The sequence below is a fragment of the Trachypithecus francoisi genome, unplaced genomic scaffold (genome assembly GCF_009764315.1).
Source record: "Trachypithecus francoisi isolate TF-2019V2 unplaced genomic scaffold, Tfra_2.0 Lachesis_group8, whole genome shotgun sequence".
NCBI classification, from domain to species: Eukaryota; Metazoa; Chordata; class Mammalia; order Primates; family Cercopithecidae; genus Trachypithecus; species Trachypithecus francoisi.
Window position 1 is genome coordinate 16,714,328 of NW_022681473.1, and position 18,351 is coordinate 16,732,678.

At 45.2% G+C, this 18,351-nt stretch overlaps 1 protein-coding gene across 1 annotated transcript in view; it reads right to left on the minus strand.

Annotated features, from left to right (window-relative positions):
• Positions 1–18,351, minus strand: part of PTPRJ (protein tyrosine phosphatase receptor type J) — a 188,446-nt gene that overhangs the window by 17,224 nt on the left and 152,871 nt on the right. Inside the window, 10 exon segments of the mRNA XM_033206006.1 lie at positions 794–881; positions 980–988; positions 1,487–1,528; positions 4,098–4,185; positions 5,924–6,048; positions 6,163–6,373; positions 8,424–8,555; positions 11,672–11,962; positions 14,166–14,444; positions 15,149–15,406. Of these exon segments, the coding sequence (XP_033061897.1) occupies positions 794–881; positions 980–988; positions 1,487–1,528; positions 4,098–4,185; positions 5,924–6,048; positions 6,163–6,373; positions 8,424–8,555; positions 11,672–11,962; positions 14,166–14,444; positions 15,149–15,406 (1,523 nt within the window).

Genomic DNA, 18,351 nt, shown 5'->3' on the forward strand with positions numbered 1-18,351 from the left:
AAATGCTGAATATTGATAACAAGCAACAGGGGGAACAAAGCAGTCTGAGCACACAGAACTCAAGTTCTCCTAATGGGATCCCAGAAAGCCCATGGAGGAGGCAGCATGTGCACTGTGCTGAGTACTGAGCAGGATTTCAAGAGAGCAAAGGCAGAGATGCTGGACAGGGCAGCACATGAGGACGAGTGTGCATGGATACTTTGAGCAGGGCTAGTTCCTGGGCTGGTTGGAGCACAGCAGGGGGAACTGAAAGGCAGACACTGGCCAAGAAAGTCCTTGTGCAGGGCTTCATGTGAGCCTCGCAAGCCACACTGTCATCAAGCCCCAGACCTCTCCATGCCCATTTGGTTTCTTTCCAGCTCATATAGTTTCCTAAGTATTGTGGCTAATAGTTCCCTGACTTGAATTCCTAGTTTCTGTTAACCGTTTTCTAACTTTCAGGAAAAACAAGCCAATTTCTAAGGAAAGTGGCTGGGCTTCAGTCAGGAGTAGTCCGAGGTAGACATCCAGGACAGTATGACACAACAGGTTTGGAGCGCAGGTGCACAACCCTGAGGTTATGTAGCCATTTAATGTAACCTGTTTGTGTGAGTTCATACCTGGCTTTGAGCCACTATTACCTGTAAGATAGCTGCACTGCTGACTCTGTAGGAGAGAGAATAAAGCCATGTCCCAACTGCCTACAGTCCCTCAAGTCCTTCAGCCACCTGCCACCCATCCACTAACTCCCCTCGGACCCCAGCTTGGGTTGGAACCTGACATAATTAAAAACACAGTATTTACAGCAACATACTTCATATTCCTCTGCGAACCCACAGTTGGAGTCAGCTTGCTGCTTCTTGAAGTAGGCCTCAAAATTCTCCACTCGGATTAACTTAGATCTAAGAAAACAAAACTTATCAGGATTTTTTACATTCAATGAAATCCATATTCCATAGAAAAGTACAAGTTATTAAAAAAAAATAAAGAGATTACTTACTTTTTAGGTCTTCATGATAGAAAGGGAAAGAAAAAAAACAAGCAATTAGAAAGACTCATTCATACTCTAGAGATGAAAGTAAACAATCTTCCCAAAACAACAAAACCCAGGGTATAATTTGGCAAGAGGGGATCACAGTACTATTATTCACAAAACACTAAAATATGAATCAGGAAATCTGATTTCTAGACCCTACTTTGTAAATAATTGGTTTTGTGACTTTAAGTTCTTCTCTCCCCTGGATCTTGATAACCTATATGACTTTTTTAAATCAAAAAATGTGTATTTATTGGTAGAAGAGTAGAACATGTCAAGGAAGCTAGCTTCAGAAGACTAACAAAACATGGATTCCTTGCAGAAAACAGAGCTAGCAAAAACTTCCAGATGATCATGGTCAAAATGTGCCAATCAGGAAAAATGACAGCAAGTTCCATCAAAAATTATTTACAGATAGTCACTGAACAGATTGGAGGATTTAAAATAAAGCTCATAATTTGAGAGACTTACTTAATTTGAGAAAAGGACACTTCATTATTCTTTGCATCTTTCCTGTTTTAAGAGAAAAGAGACCCATTAGACAAAAAAGGATTCCTTCCTGTGCTTTGCCCTTGCATATCTGGAGTTAATGTCACCTATGAAATAAAGGTGTCACACCTTTTCCTCAGGCATTAGTTCACAGACGACACCAAATCCTGCCCCCTAATACTAAACTTAATGATCCAAGCTGCAAATGCTAATTATACATTTGTGAAGTTATTTTCTTTTGTACTACGTACAAGAATGAAAAAAATCATATCCAAGTCACTTTTAAGAATTTCCTTGCAAATATATAGCAGTGACATTACTTTAATGTAAAGCAAGACTTGTTATTTCATACTTTGCTTTTGAGAAAGCTTTTCTGATAAATGAATGCAATAAATCAAAAAACGTATCAGATCCAGAACTGGCAAGTTGGTGAGGCATCTGCACACTCCTGCACTATTGACTCAACTCTGCATTGGTGTTTAAGAACAATATTCTGGAAGGCAATTTGGCAGTATGTATCAAAACTGAAAGTATGTATCAAAACTGAAAGCGTGCATACCCACTGACCCAGCACTTGCCTAGCTTGGAATTTAGCCTGAGGAAATAATCGTGAATGTGCCCAAAGATTCAGGCACAAGGATAAGTAACTGTGGCCAAGAAAAATTTTAAAAGTGGAAACACCTAGGAAATTGGCCAAATAGATCATGGTACTTCCATACAGTTGAATACTCTGTAGCCACTTAAAATGATGATGGAATGGGCCAGGCATGGTAGCTCATACCTGTAATCCCAGCACTTTAGGAGGCCAATGTGGGTGGATCACCTGAGGTCAGGAGTTTGAGACCAACGTGGCCAACATGGCAAAACTCCATCTCTACTAAAAATACAAAAAAAAAATAGCCAGGCATGGTGGCGGGTGCCTATAATCCTAGCTACTTGGGAGGCTGAGGCAGGAGAATCGCTTGAACCTAGGAGGCAGAGGTTGTAGTAAGCCAAGATCGTGCCACTGCACTCCAACCTGGGCAACAAGAACAAAACTCTGTCTAAAAAAAAAAAAGATGATGAAATGAAGCTGCCAACAATGTCTAAACTGAATAAAGCAGGCTAGATACTAACATGTAACATGATTCCATGTGTGTGCACACATTTGTGTGTGAGTTTGGTCACAACCAAATGTTAAGAGTAGTTTTGTGTGGGTTCTGCGATTGCGGATTTCCTATTTATTTGTGCTCTTCTTTTCCGTATTTTTTGCCATAAGCACGTATTACTCTTATTTTTTAACAAAAAACAATAAAAGTGTTTTACCCAGCCACTGACTGATCCACCTCCCCCTACAAAATCAGAACCTAATCTGGCAGGGCGTGGTGGCTCATGCCTGTAATCCCAACACTTCGGGAGGCTGAGGTGGGTGGACCCCTTGAGGTAAGGAGTTCGAGACCAGCCTGGCCAATATGGTGAAACTCCGTCTCTACTAAAACCACAAAAATTAGCCGGGTGTGGTGGCGGTGCCTATAATCCCAGCTACTCAAAAGGCTGAGAGGCAGGAGAATCACTTGAATCCAGGAGACAGAGGTTGCAGTGAACCGAGATCATGCCACTGCACTCCAGCCTGGGGGACAGAGCCAGACTTCACCTCAAAAAAAAAAAAAAAGAACCTAATCTAAAAGCTGGAGCATGAGCACTGCCTGTCACCCCAACAGAGCGGGGTGGCAGCACAAGGAACCGGCCTGGGCCGCATGAGGACCCCTGGGGCAGGACGGAGATTCCCTGGTTGGCAGCACCTTATGGCAAAGAAATCCCAACTAACACACACAGGCTTCACACACTACACAGACAAGAGGGTGTGCCCTGAAGTACAAGGACCAGGTTCAAGTTCTATTTCCACACCTCTTGAGCCAGCTTCTGCATCCATGGAAGGGACTTACTGGACCTCCCTCGCAGAGCCTCATGCATGAGATAATTTACGGAAAGCACAGATGCAGACACACGGTGAGCACTCAAAAAAGGGCTGCTACTTTTACCATTTAATGACCTCACAGGGTAGTTGTACAGATAAAATAATAATAATAGCATACAAAGTACAAGACACTGAGAAGTGCCTTATTCAATCCTCCTTTGCTTCACAAGTTAGGCACAAGGTACAAGACACTGAGAAGTGCCTTATTCAATCCTCCTTTGCTTCACAAGTTAGGCACAATGATTATCCTCCTATCATAGATGAGGACATTAAGGCTAAGCTTCCTAAACAGCTGGTCAAAGACAGAGCTGGTGTTCAAACTTAGCCACCTCTAAAATGAAATCTCTTAACATGATAATACTATGAAACTGACTTGTAAACGAGAACATATCGTTTGAAAGTAGCATCCCACACTGCAGCATCTATCAATGGCCTGATGTGACAGCTGGGAGCACATTAACATCACCCAACTCAGGGCACAGAGGAAACAGGATTGGCGAAATGCAAAAGACTGTGGGTGAAGGGAGCGTGGCACTCATGATATCATTCCTTCCAGTTCTGTGAATGTTTGAAACGTTCCTCAATAGAAAGCTTCCTTAAATACCAGAGGATTAGTATTAGCATCAGCAGTGTCACCTCTTCTTTCTCCAGAAGATGAAGCCTCCCACAGTCACAATAACCAGGGCACCAAAGATACAGCCAAAAACTGCTCCACAGATGACACCTGAGAAAAGTCAAAAACGGGAGACACTTGAAGAGGTGGTCGTGCAGCCCACACGACGTGCTAACAACCAGCCAGGGACCCTAACACCGGAGGGGGTTCAGGTATGTGTGGCATACACACACATGCATGCGTGCACACACATGCACACACACACGCACACACACACACAAGAGTTAAATAGCTTGGACCTAAAACTAGTCCATGCATGCAGAAGCCAGGTTCCTGTTCCCAACCCACTACCACCTGGATGGTCTTGAGAACGTTACTGTTCCTTGCCAGTCTCAGTCTCCTCAACTGCAAATTTAGGGAACTAGGCTAGATTTTCAGGGACTTTTTTTCCTGCCACCTCTGACGTGTTGAGACTAGCACCCACATATGAGCAGAGGTACCTACAGCAGCATCCATGCTCAGGAGACAGGAAACCCATTTGTTTACTGGAGAAGGATGTGGGGGACTCCCTAAACTTTGCTTCTGGGACAGGCATTCTTTCCTGCACCCAACAACCACCAACTAGGAAAAAAGCAGACAAACTAACAAGCCAGTCAGTCCATTCACCTCCGGCTTGAAGGTAGGGGATGAGTCCCTCTTGGATCCCTGAAGCTCCTGTGTCACTTAGGTCTATGCGATAAAGGGTAGAAGCACTTGACAAGGGCCCAAGACCAGAATTCAGGCCTGCCTCTAAAGCCGCCGTGTAACCCTGGGCAAGTTACTTCCCCTCTCTGGGCCTTAAGAGTCTCATTTCCAAAAAGCGGGCAGAGCACAGTGGCTCAGGCCTGTAATCCCAGAGCTTTGGAAAAAGGTGGAAGGAGGCTTGAGGCCAGGGGTTCGAGACCAGCCTGGGCAACATAGCAAGACCCCATCTCTACAAAATCTTAGCCAGGCATGGGGGTGAGCACCTGTGGTCCCACCTGGGAGGCTGAGGCAGGAGGATCCCTTGAGCACAGGAATTCAAAGTTACAGTGAGCTATGATCATGCCACTGTACTCCTGGGCAACAGAGCAACACTCTGTCTCAAAAATAAAATAGATAGGCTGGACATGGTGGCTCACGCCTATAATGCTGGCACTTTGGGAAGCCGAGGTGGGCAGATCACCTGAGGTCAGGAGTTCAAGACCAGCCTGGCCAACATAGCTAAACCCCATCTTTACTAAAAATACCAAAATTAGCTGGGCATGGTAGCAGGCGCCTGTAATCCCAGCTACTCAGGAGGCTGAGGCAGGAGAATTGCTTGAACCCAGGAGGCAGAGGTTGCAGTGAGCAGAGATTGCACCACTGCACTCCAGCCTGGGTGAGAGCAAGACTCTGTCTCAAAAAAAGAAAAAAAAAAAAAAAACCATAAAATAAAATAAACAAATCAATAAATAGAATTAAAATTATGAAGTAAAATAAATAGGATTGAATAAGACAATTTATGTGGCTTCCTCTGATTCTAATATTTAAGGATTCAATGCACTGTGTCAAACTGTGCACCTGGCATATGAGGACTCAATAATCTTTGCAGACTGGAAGAACAACTGGCACTTAGAGAAGGGAGAGTGTCGGGTCCAGGCTGTGGGACCTCAGAGGAGGAAGCCCAGTGAGCCCGGTGACCCAGTGACATCTCAACCTCTGGGAGGGGGGAGCTGGGCACACCAATCTTCCTGAAGGTCTGAAGGAGGCATGCACACAGCTGGCCTTCTATGGACACGTGGAGCAAAATGCCACTGAACCGGTGCCAGGACTGTTGTCTTCTCCCTACCTGGATCCTGGGGCAAGGAAACAGCATCTGAGTAGCGACTGAAGGACACGTAGCTCTCAGCCCCATCGATGAGCCCGTGGTTTTGAGGGTGGAAGGTAATGTTGGTGAAGCCAGCCACACAAGCCCTGTGGGATGACAAAGAGCAAAAAGAGGTCCCTGAGACGTGTCTGACCGCAGGCACGGAGAGCTTCATGCTCACGAGGCTCAGCCCCCAGAGAGCAAGAACCAGAAGACATTACCGGTAGGAGCCCAGAGGTTCCAGCTTCCCATTATAATAGCCAAGCGTGGTTGACTCATTCCCAACATCAATTTCATATTTCAAAACTTCAGACAAGCTCTGAGAACGTCCCTTTTCTTCTGTTCTGATCAGGTATGTCACATAAGTATCTGAGGCTCCCTTTTTGAAATCCTCATACGTGTATTTCAGGACATCTGCAGAAGGGTGACCAGCTAAGAAAGGTACACAGAAGGAGAATCATAAGAAAGTGACAGCAGAGAGACTTCTTCTCCTGCATATCTACATGGTGGTGACGCTGGGTGATAGTGATACCAGCAACCACCTCTCAAGTATCTCTCTGTGCCAGGTTTGACTCACATTGAATTCTAAGGGCTTCACCTACAGTAACTCACTTCATCCCCATGAATCCCATCACATAAGCTTATTGTCTCCATTTTACAGACAACAAAAGGAAGGTACAAAAGGCTAACAGGACCAGGCACAAGGTCACATGGCCTATGACGTAGAGTTGGGTTCCCAATCCAGGGCGTCGGGCTCAGAGCCCAAGGTTTCATCTAATCACAGACCAGCATTGGTCAGTCTGGCTGCCATGCAACATGGCCTTCCTCGATGGACTTGTTGACAAGCATCACAGCAAAATGACTAAGAGCTGGAAAAAGACCCAAAATGAAAAGATAGAAAGAGAGATTTCCACCTCACTTTTTGAAATTTTGCCACAGGTTATTGCACCAGCAAATTTCTGTCCTCCCAGATCCCCAACCCCCTGACAGTGTGTTTGGTCTCTATCCTCCTCGAGGAGATGAGGACAGCACCACAGGGGGAGAGAGTGGGCAGAGGAAACACTGCATTATTCATGCATAAAGCATCCCCCAGACCAGGCACAGAGGCTTATGCTTGTAGTCTAGTCCTAGCACTTTGGAAGGCCAAGGTGGGAGGATTACTTGAGTTCAGGAGTTCAAGACCAGCCTGGGCAACATGGTGAGACCTTGTCTCTAAAAGAAAGAGGAGAGGGCAAGAGAGGCAGAAGGGGAGGAGAAGAGGTGGAGGGGGAGGGGGAGGAAGGAACCCCCACAACAAAACTTGGGGGGAGGGGGGGAAGGAAACAGGAGAAGGAGGAGAAGGAGGGGGAGGAGGCAGGGGAGGAGGAGGGGGAGGAGGGGGAGGAGGAGGGGAAGGAGAAGGAGGACGAGGAGGAGGACGAGAAGGAGGAGGAGGGAACCCCCACAACAAAACTTGGGCTTTTAAATCTAGGCCTGGGCCAGGTGCAGTGGCTCACGCCTGTAATTCCAGCACTTTGGGAGGCCAAGGCAGGTGGATCACGAGATCAGGAGATCGAGACCATCCTGGCTAACACAGTGAAACCCTGTCTCTATTTTAAAAATACAAAAAAATTAGCCAGGCATGGCAGCAGACGCCTGTAGTCCCAGCTACTCAGGAGGCTGAAGCAGGAGAATGGCATGAACCTGGGAGGTGGAGCTTGCAGTGAGCCAAGATCGCGCCACTGCACTCCAGTCTGGGCGACAGAGAGAGACTCCACCTCAAAAAAAAAAAAGAAAAAAGAAAAAAATCTAGGCCTTACGCAAGCATTCAAACACAGCTACCAAAGAGACTCTCGAATTATTCCTTTCCTACCACAAAAAAAAGTAACAGAGCCCTTTAAGGAAAAGCAGCCTTTAATCCACCTCTTCTCTCAGCTAAGGAAATACTCCGCAAATTCCCACTAGCAAATGCAAATCTTTTCCTATTTTCTTTCAAAGGAAATTCATCCACTAAGGATGGCATGTGTGTACATGTGTGTTGTGAGTGAGAAAGAGAGACAGAGTTGGTTAAAACTAGTATTCTACCACCTAAAAGGTCCTGTGATGTAAAAGAGAAGAAAAACCTAGATCACAGATCAGCAAGTTATGGGCCACAAACCAAATCCAGCCACCTGCCATGGTAAATAACATCTAGTGGGAATGGCCCCACTCATTCCTTCTGTATCTACTGTGACTGCTTGCACACTACAGTGGCAGAGTCGAATGCTTGCAACAGTCTATACCACTGGCAAAGCTTAAAATACTTGCAATATGGCCCTTTCCAGAAAGCTTGTCAACCATCAGGCAAATACCTCACCCTCCTTCTCTGTCTGAGTACACAGCATGGGCTGCAGTGAGAAGACAGGCGTGTGTCTGCATCACTCATGTGCCTCAGTGGGCACAGAGAAAGCTCTGGTCACTGCATCACTCACGTGCTGTTTAACCCACGGAGGCCTCTCCTTACCTTCCCCAGTGGTGAGAACGACAGCATACGCTTTGATGGGTCCGTGGCTGGCTTCAAATCCACTGAACTTGACCTTTACTGAATTGTGACTGACAGATGTAATATTAGGGGATCCATCTGGAGGAGGGGGATCTAAAACAAAACAAAACACGATCACCCAATATTGAAAACCAAAGCAACACATTAGGTAGAGAACATGCTTCAGCAACCTCCTCACGATCTTACTCTGGAAGCTACATGCTGGGCTCTGCAAAGCAGCAAATCCAGAAGCAAAAGGCACGGAAGGAAACTGGTGAGGAGCAGAGATAGCAGATCCTGGGAAACCTGCCCAGCTCACAATGACCCCTTCGGGGCATCCAGCCAAATCCCCAGGGCAGGCACCCAGCAGCCTTGTTTGGTTTTGCTATTGTTGTTTTGAACTGTGCATGCTTTTATTTTATTTTTTAACAGATTGATTGAAATATAATTAAAATACAACCAAGGAGATGCAAGACTTGTACAGTGAAAACCACAAAACATTGATAAAATAAAGAAGACACAAATACATACAAAGACATCCCATGCTCATGGATTGGAAGACCTGATATTGCTGGAAGACTTGACACTACTCAAAATGATCTATAAATTCAATGCTACCCCATCAAAATCCCAATGGCAATTTTTACAGAATATTAAAAAAAAAAAAATCCTAAAGTTCATATGGAACAATGAAAGACCAGGAACAGCCAAAGTAGTGTTGAAAAAGAATAAAGCTGGAGGCCTCACACTTCCTGCTTTCAAGATATATTTATTCAAAGCTGCAGTAATTATAACAGTATATTACACGCATAAAGACAGACATCAACCCACAGAACAGAATACTGAGCCCAGAATTAAACTCTCACATATACAGTCAACTTATCTTCAACAGGGGTGACAAGAAGACACAATGGGGAAAAGACAGCCTCTTCAACAAAGGGTGCTGGGAAAACTGAATATCCATGAGCAAAATAATAAAACTAGACCCCTATCTTACACCAGACACAAAAATAAACTCTGAATAGGTTCAAGACTTAAACATCAGACCTAAAGCTGTACACTGTTCAATTTGTTTAAAACAAAACACACACACATCGGGGAAGAGCTTCTTGACACAGTATTTACAATGGTTGCTTGGATACCACACAAAAAGCACAGCAACAAAAGCAAAAATAGACAAGCAAGATTAAATCAAACTGAAAAGGTTTTGCCCAGTAAAAGAAACCATCATTAGAGTAAGACGCTAGTATCCTTGGATGGGGAAGCTAACCTGCCCTTGCCCTCTCCCCCAGTCCCTTCTGACTCAAGATGAGCCGGGTTCATTATCCTGAGATCTGGGGTGGAAGGAGAGTGAGAAAGAGACTGTGGTGGAACTCTAAGGTGTGGCCTTGGGAGCTGCATGCTGACACCACGTGGACTTGGCCTGGCCCCAGGATCAGCTGGTCGGCTGAGAGCAAAGACGGAGCAGATGTCCAAGGAGAAGAATCAAAGATGAGGTGGGAGAGAACATACTTTCTACTGAGACCTGGCCACGGCACTGCCCCTTGTTCTTCATAAACAGTCCCCACATTTTTCTCAGAGTTGGTCTAAAATACCACCTAGAGAAATCCAACAGATCCTCTTCCCAGAAACCAGAAAAGCCCCCACAGGACCCTCCATGGATAACCACCATGATTCTGCACCCTCCCTTTCCAAGCCAGGGTGTGGAGCCACTCTCTGAACTAACACAAAAGAAAGAACATGCTGAATTAAAGATGATCCACTCCACACACTCTCTCTCTACCTAAATTCATCTCACATATACAGTTTGGATTGTTCTTTTTTTATATATATATTTTTTAAAAATAAATGAGATGGGATCTCACTATGTTGCCCAGGCTGGTTTCAAACTCCTGGGCTCAAGCAATCCTTCCACCTCAGCCTCCCAAAGTGCTGGGATTACAGGCATAAGCCACCACACCCAGCCTGTTCTCATTATTATATATATTCAAGATTCAAGGAGACAGAAATCTGAACTCCAAAACAACCACAACATAATTGTCTAAACCTGCACTGATACAGCAGCCCCTAGCCACACGCGGCTGCCAAGCCTCTGAAAGGTGACCAGTTTGCATTCAGATGTGCTACAAGCATACAATTCAGACGAGATATCAAAGACTTAGTACAAAAGAAGATGTAAAATAATTCATTAATATAGAAATTACATGTTGAAATAATACTTTTAATATACTAAGTTAAATGGTATTAATATTAATTTCAGCTACTCCTTTTTACTTTTTTTTTCAATGTGGCTTCTGGAAAACTTTAAATTATACCTGAGGTTCACATTGCCCATCTAGCGGATGGTCCTGTTCTAAACTACAAGCTTCAGCAACCTCGCAAGTTCCTGGCAGCTGTGCCCGCTGGGAGGTGCCGTTCCCATGTCTAACGGTCAACTGCTAGCACAGGCTCCTGCATTTCCCATCAGCTCTATGCCCTGTAGCTGGCCAGAGAAGGTCCATCCCCAGGTCCTTGCCCCAAAACTGGCAGCAGCATGTTAGCTCACCTACCACCAGACCTGGAAATCCTCTCCTTCTCAATGCTCTTCTCAGTCCAATGCTCCAGGGGCCCTGTCGCCCATGCTTCCCATAGAGTCCCTCACCACAGCACACAGTAAGCCACCAACAGATGTGCGCTAAAGGACGACCAGGCACAGTGGCTCAGGTGGGTGATCCCAACACTTTGGGAGGCCGAGGCGGGTGGATCACTTGAAGTCAGGAGTTCGAGACCAGCCCCACCAATATGGTGAAACCCCCTCTCTACTAAAAATACAAAAATTAGCCAAGCGTGGTGACATGTGTCTGTAGTCCCAGCTACTCGGGAGACTGAGGCACCAGAATCGCGTGAACCCAGGAAGCAGAGGTTGCAGTGAGCTGAGATCGCGTCACTGCACTCTAGCCTGGGCGACAAGAGCAAGACTCCATCTCGAAAAAATATAAAAGAAAACATGGCAATGAGTTATGCTGTAAAGAAAAGGAACTTTTAGAATGTAAAAAATGAGCCCCTCTTACTCTGCTTTTTTAGACTGATTTCTATAGAATGAGAAACAAGTCTATGCCAGTAAAAGCAAATATTTCAGGGGAAATAAAGAAACAAAAACAGGTTTCTAGTCCACACGTGCAGACCCACTGGGTCAGCCGCTCCAGGAGTGATCACCGTGCCGTCTGACCAGCCCCTGCCTTGAAGCCCACCTGTGATGCCAGTGGTGCAGGTGCTCTGGGTGGGGGCTGCCATCTTTCCACAGGACACGGTGGTGATGCTGATGTTGTACGAGGTAGAAAAATTCAAATATGTGACTTCTGTTCTATACTCAGTGCCATTCTCAGAGGAGCAGCTCTCCAGGTGGGTTGCATTGTCCCAGGCTCCACTGCTGACCTCCAGCTGGAAGCCTGCATTGGCACCAGGAGGGCAGGCCCATTTGAGAACCAGGGCTGGCTCTTTGGGGACCACTTCACAGTCAAAGGAGGCCACGGACGCGGGATCTGCAAAACAAGCACAGCACAGCATGAGATTCTGGGACTTTTGCCTTTGCAAACACAGAAATAAGGAGTAGCAGAATCCTGGCGATGAGGAGGTGGGTGGGTGATGTGGTGGAAGAGGCAGGGGCTGACCCTGAATTGGGCAACACCAAACTGTGTGACCTTGGGACAGTCACCCAACTGCTCTGAGCCTCAGCTGCAGGACTCTTTGAAGAGTAAATTGAACAATGATGTCCAGCACCAAGAAAGATGCCTGGAAGAGACCAGGGCTCCATGAGAGGCAGCTACATCGTCCTGTGAGAGGTAGTGACCTCCTCACTTGCACCATCTCATCTTGAGGACCCACCTCCTTTTTTTTTTTTTTTTTTTTGAGATGGAGTCTTGCTCTGTTGCCCAGGCTGGAGGGAAATGGCGTGATCTCGGCTCACCTCAACCTCTGCCTCCAGCGTTCAAATGACTCTCCTGTCTCGGCCTCCCAAGTCACTGGGACTACAGGTGCATGCCACCACACCCAGCTGATTTCTGCATTTTTAGTAGACACAGGGTTTCACCATGTTAGCCAGGATGTTCTCAATCTTTTGACCTCATGATCCACCTGCCTTGGCCTCCCAAAGTGCTGGGATTATAGGCGTGAGCCACCAGGCCCAGCCAAGGCCCTCTTGATGGTCCTTCTGAGACAGGTGAGGCCCATACTGTCCCATCTGCAGATAAATCCACAGAGGCTCAGAGAGGTTAAGTAACTGGCTGATGATGACGTGGCAGGTGGTGAAGCCAAAACTAGATCCCAGGTTTTCTAAGTCTAAGTTCAAGACACTCTCTATTCACATAACATACTGCATCATCAATGGCAAATGGTATCAGTTTCCTCATCTTCAAAATAGAGTGTTATTTGTCTCTGAGGGCCAACAGATTTTTACTGAGGACTAACATCAAACTAATGTAAATGGAAAACTCCATATTAAAACTGGAGGACAGTATTATCATTAATTGAATGTCACAGAATTTTAGAGCAGGAGAAGCTCTACCACAGCACTTAGTGAAACTCCCACATTCGCCACCCAAGGCCTGGAAAGGTAATCTGAACACTGCACCTACTTTCACAGTTCCTGTTCCACCCACACTCAGTCATAAATGCTCGGATACAGTTTTTCTCTGGCTATAGGCTACAAATAACTATAGCTAAGATAAATATCAGCAATGAAAGGCACCCAAATATCAAAGATGGGTGTCTAGACCAGATGGGATGGAGCAGAGGTGACCCAAAGCTGCAGAGATTTCTGTGGCCACCCCACTGACCACTGAAAGGCCAGAGGCCATCACAGGTGGAGCTCCTACACTACCGGGGAGGCTGATCCCATGAGACCCCCACTTCCAAATCAGCCTGAACATATGAATGGCCTGGGCTAAAAAGGGAAGAGGTAGGAGCAAGGTGGGCAGAAAATGAGTAGTGCACAGGTGCTGAGTGATAAAGGTGCTACAGTCAGCACGGTGAGCAGAAGTGCCCACCACTGTCTGCAAAGCCTTCCCTGGACTGCCCTGCAAGCATCCTCAGTTACACACAGGGCTCTTCTCTTTATCACACATTTTGAGTTGTGAGATAGGTGAGGATCCAGAAGGACACAAAGGTTGGGCATCATTTCAACAATAACCTTTCCATCTTCTCCAGCACAAAAGACAAACCAATGCCAGACATCATCCACGTCCTGGCCCAGCCCCACCCAAGCCTCACCTCCTGTTCCTGTGGGTCCACTCCTCCCACCCTTGCCTCCTGCTCTTCCTCCAGCCTCCAGGACACAGTGGTGATGCTGCACAGGCCCCTCTGCACAAACCTCTGCCTGTAATGCTCTCATGCTCTGATATCCAAATAGCTGGCTCCTTCCCTTTATTTAGATCTTTGCTCAAAAGTCACCTTCTCACTGATGCCTTTCCTGAGCATCCTAGATAAACATTCCACTTCCTCCCTCCAAAATAAAAGTTCCAAGAAGGCAAGGACTTGACTGACATATGGTATATGCTCAATAAATATTTATTGAATGCAGAAATGATGAGGGCATCGAGCCAGCACCAATAAGCTAATAGGATGCCTCAGAAAGCTCAATCACTGCACATCACACAAAACCAAACAAACTACAGACTGTGGAGGACTGACCTGCAAGGTCAGCACCACTCAGGGAGGAGTCCAAGAGGCAGCTGGGGCTACACTCACCTGTACAGAATGACTTCCAGCCAGATTCCAGTGACTTGATTCTGTCCCCTAGTTGTGTAAAGATCTCCACTGTGTATGATGAGCCAGGTATTAATTCAGTGACAGTAGCATTAGTAATTCCAATGTCCGTGACTACTTGTGTTGCGTTGCTGGAATTTCCAACCTTCTCAATAAGAAGGCAGTAGGAGTACGTGGGAGAGGCGTCATCAAAGTTCTGCCAACTTAAAGTTGCTGCTGTGGTGTTGGTACTTACATCAATGTTGGACACAATGCTGGGCCCTTGATTTTAAAAAAAGGCAATTCATGTAAAAGCACAGATTAACCAGAATTCCAGGACTATTTACTGTACCCAAAAATAGCCTGGCTCATTTGAGAAAGAATGAACAAAGCTAGTATTTGCTGGCTCAAATGACGGAAAACTTTCCCAAAACACATCAAGAAAATAATTATACAGATTAAATCTCAAAAGAAGTTTAATTTAGGCTTCTTTTAATACTTCAAGTTTATTTCAAATATATTTTTAAGATATAATTTCTAATCTGTTTTTCAAATCTAATAGATGAAGGAGAAAAATATACTAAAAACATATTACAAACATCTTTATCATGTATTTAATTCAAGTATTTGCAAAACACCTCCCTCACTGTCGCAGGTACAGCTCCTCATCTGGGCAGTATCTTCCAATACCAACACGACAAGGTGACCCTTCTCTACTCTGTATTCTCAAGGAATGACTAGAACAGCTTCAGTCTCCACTCCCAAGGAATCACTTCTTGCTTCTAACGACAATTCTAAGTTCATATAGCTTGAAGAACAGTGCCCCACGGGGACAGCAGAACCGTTGCTGAGACCCATGTTTTCAACTTCAGCAGTTTCAGGGTCAACCTGGATCCCAGAAGCACACTGGCCATCATTTAACCAGTGCCTCCTCCAAGAGACGGTTAGAGAGGCTGTTCCTTAGAAGGGCATCCTAAGAGACTTACGTGTGTACTGTGCAGTGGAGCTGGGGTCCCCCGGGACGTGGTCCACTTCTGGAGAGATGGTAATGTTATATAAGGTGCCCGGGATCAGGCCCTGGAGAGTGACCACTTTGTCAGACGTGTTTGTGTGGTTAGAGCCATGCTTGGACTCTATGACTAAATGGTAGACATACTCGGAAGCATTGCCTGGGCTCTTCCACTCCAGCCGCATCTCCGTGGTGGTGACGTAGACCACGTGGATGTCAAACACTGCACTGGGAGCTGCTCAGAAGAAAGGAAGAAGGGAAACCCGTTACCGATTATCATGAGGCCCAGCTTCCTCTCCAAGTGCTGTGAGAGAACCTGCTCTTCTGCCATCACACTTTCAAATGAGTTCACAAAAGGCACACTCCAAAATCAAGCTGAGAAATGCACACACTCGGTGCTCTCAAGAATTTTAGCTCTTCTACGACACAGATGAACTTCCCAGTTTATCTTATCAGTTCTCTAGTTTTTTGTTTTTGTCATAAAAATGAGCCCTTAGGCTGGGTGCAGTGGCTTATGCCTGTAATCCCAACATTTTGGGAGGCCAAGATGGGTGGATCCCTTGAGGTCAGGGGTTCGAGACCAGCTTGGCCAACATGCTGAAAACCCATCTCTACTAAAAATACAAATATTAGCTGGGTGTGGTGGTACACACCTACAATCCCAGCTACTCGGGAGGCTGGGGCACAAGAATCACTTGAACCCAGAAGGTAGAGGTTGCAGTGAGCCGAGATCACACCACTGCTGCACTCCAGCCTGGGCGACAGAATGAGACTCTGTCGCAAAAAAAAAAAAAAAAAAAAAAAAAAAAACGGCGGCCAGGCACGGCGGCTCACACCTGTAATCCCAACACTTCGGGAGGCCGAGGCGGGCGGATCACATGAAGTCAGGAGTCTGAGACTATCCTGACCAACATGGAGAAATCTCATCTCTACTAAAAAAAATACAAAATTAGCCGGCTGTGTGGTGGCGTATGCCTGTAGTCCCAGCCACTGAGGCAGGAGAATGAATTGCTTGAACCCGGAAGGCGGAGGTTGCGGTGAGCCGAGATCGCGCCATCGCACTCCAGCCTGGGCGACAACAGAGTAACTCCATCTCAAAAAACATTAAAAAAATTAAAAAAAAAAAACCTTCAAGGGGTCATCTGAAGTGGAAATCACGTTCAGTTTCTTGATATGGGTGCTGGTAACGAGGTGTGTTCAGTTTGTAAAAGTTCATGAAGCTATGCGCTGAGGATACGTCCCTTTTCGGTATGTATATTACATCTCAATTGAGAGGTTTTTTTTGTTTTGTTTTGTTGTTTTTTTAAATCACTCATTTAGAAGGAAACATCTCCCCATGACACTCCCTGACATACTGAAGAGGAAAACTGAAATGGAGAGCTGACCTTTACTACCTTGCAGCATTTGAGGACAGATAAGGAAGGGAAGAAAACGGACACACCCTGCACCCTCAGGGCAGAGTCAGAAGTGGAGTCCCCCACAGGAGCCCATCCTCCAATCATCTCTCCGCTGCACACTCAGCCACTTGCACCAGGGATGCCTACATCGAGGCCTGGAAGTAACCACGGAGGCAGGGCCTGTTTTCCAGGGCAGCTTTCAACCCCGTCTCTCTTTACCTGGCAACAAACATCACCTCCAGGGAGAGGAAATGGGCAGGTAGGGGACAAAAAAGGGAAATGCTTTCACTGCAAACATATTGTCCTAAAAAAAAAAAAAAAAGGTGCCATGTTTACGTACAATGTACTCCAAAATTATTTTTTTTTTAAATCCTAAGTGGATTCTCCTTAAAGAGAAGCCGCTGGGAGAAGCCTTTGTTTCCTACTGGCAGATTCCTGGTGTCAAAGGGATTCCACAGACAAAAGACCATGAAAGGCCTTTGCCTATAAACATAAAAAACTAGAAACAACCTAAATATTCAATAACATGGGGAGGGCTGTGGGCACGGTGATCTGGCTGCATGATGAAATATTCTGCAGCCACTAAAAACATGAAGACCATGATAACTATAGGGGAAAGTTGTGGTATAGACTGAGTTTAAAAAAAAAAAAAAATTCAAATACAAAATAAAAGTACTTGTATAATAATTACAGTAATACAAGCAAAATGTGGACATAGAGAGAAAAGGAATTTGGTTGGGTTAGAAAAGTAGAGGTATTTGTTTCTTTTCCTTTTTATTGTGGTAAGACATACATACCATAATATTCATCATCTTAACCATCTGTCAGTGTACAATTCGGTGTCATCAACATTCACAATGTTACGTAACCATCACCACTATCTGAACCCAAAACACTGTTATCATCTCCAGCATAAACTGTAGCCATGAAATAATAATGCCTACTCCCTCCTCTGCACAGCCCTGGTAACCTCTATTCTCATTTCTGTAGAATATTAAGTTGCCTAATCTAGGTACTCAGGTAAGTGGAATCATCCAGTATTTGTCCTTCTGTGTCTGGCTTATTTCACTTAGCATAAGGTCCTCAAGATCCATCCATGTTGTACCATAAATCAGAATTTCTTTCTTTTTTAGGCTGAATAATACTCTGTTGTATGGATGAACCACATTTTGTCTATCCATTCATTTGTTGATGGGATCTTCGGTTCCCCTTTGGCTACTGTGAACAATGCTACTACAATAAACACTGATGTACAAATAACTGTCCAAGGCCCTGTTTGCAATACTTTTGGAGATATACATAGGACTGGAATTACTGGATTATATGGTATTCATTTCCTTTTTTCGAAATTGCTTTTAATGTTGTTAAGCTGACTTTTTCCAATAACAATAAAGGTTGTTCAATAATAGAAAGGTAACTCCCTAAGAGTTTAGATCTTATAGCAAGCCTTCTTGACTTTCATTCAATGGGACCACTGAATGAAATGGGTCCTTTGAGACAATGGAATTCCAGGCAGGTGTTAAAATTACCATGTTAAAATTACCCTGCAGAAATACTGATATTAAGAGGAAAGAATATTCATAATAAACTATAGTAAAAGAGATGCCTTCTCCTCACTAATACTAAACTTTACTGCTGTACCACATCAAAGTGTCAATCTACATGGTGGATAAGCACTTGGTCTTAGACACCAGACACAGGTCAGTTTGCCACCTCGTCACTCTGGGCCAGTTACTTAAGTTCGCAGAGCCCCCATTTCTTACTCTGTAAGACAGAAATGATC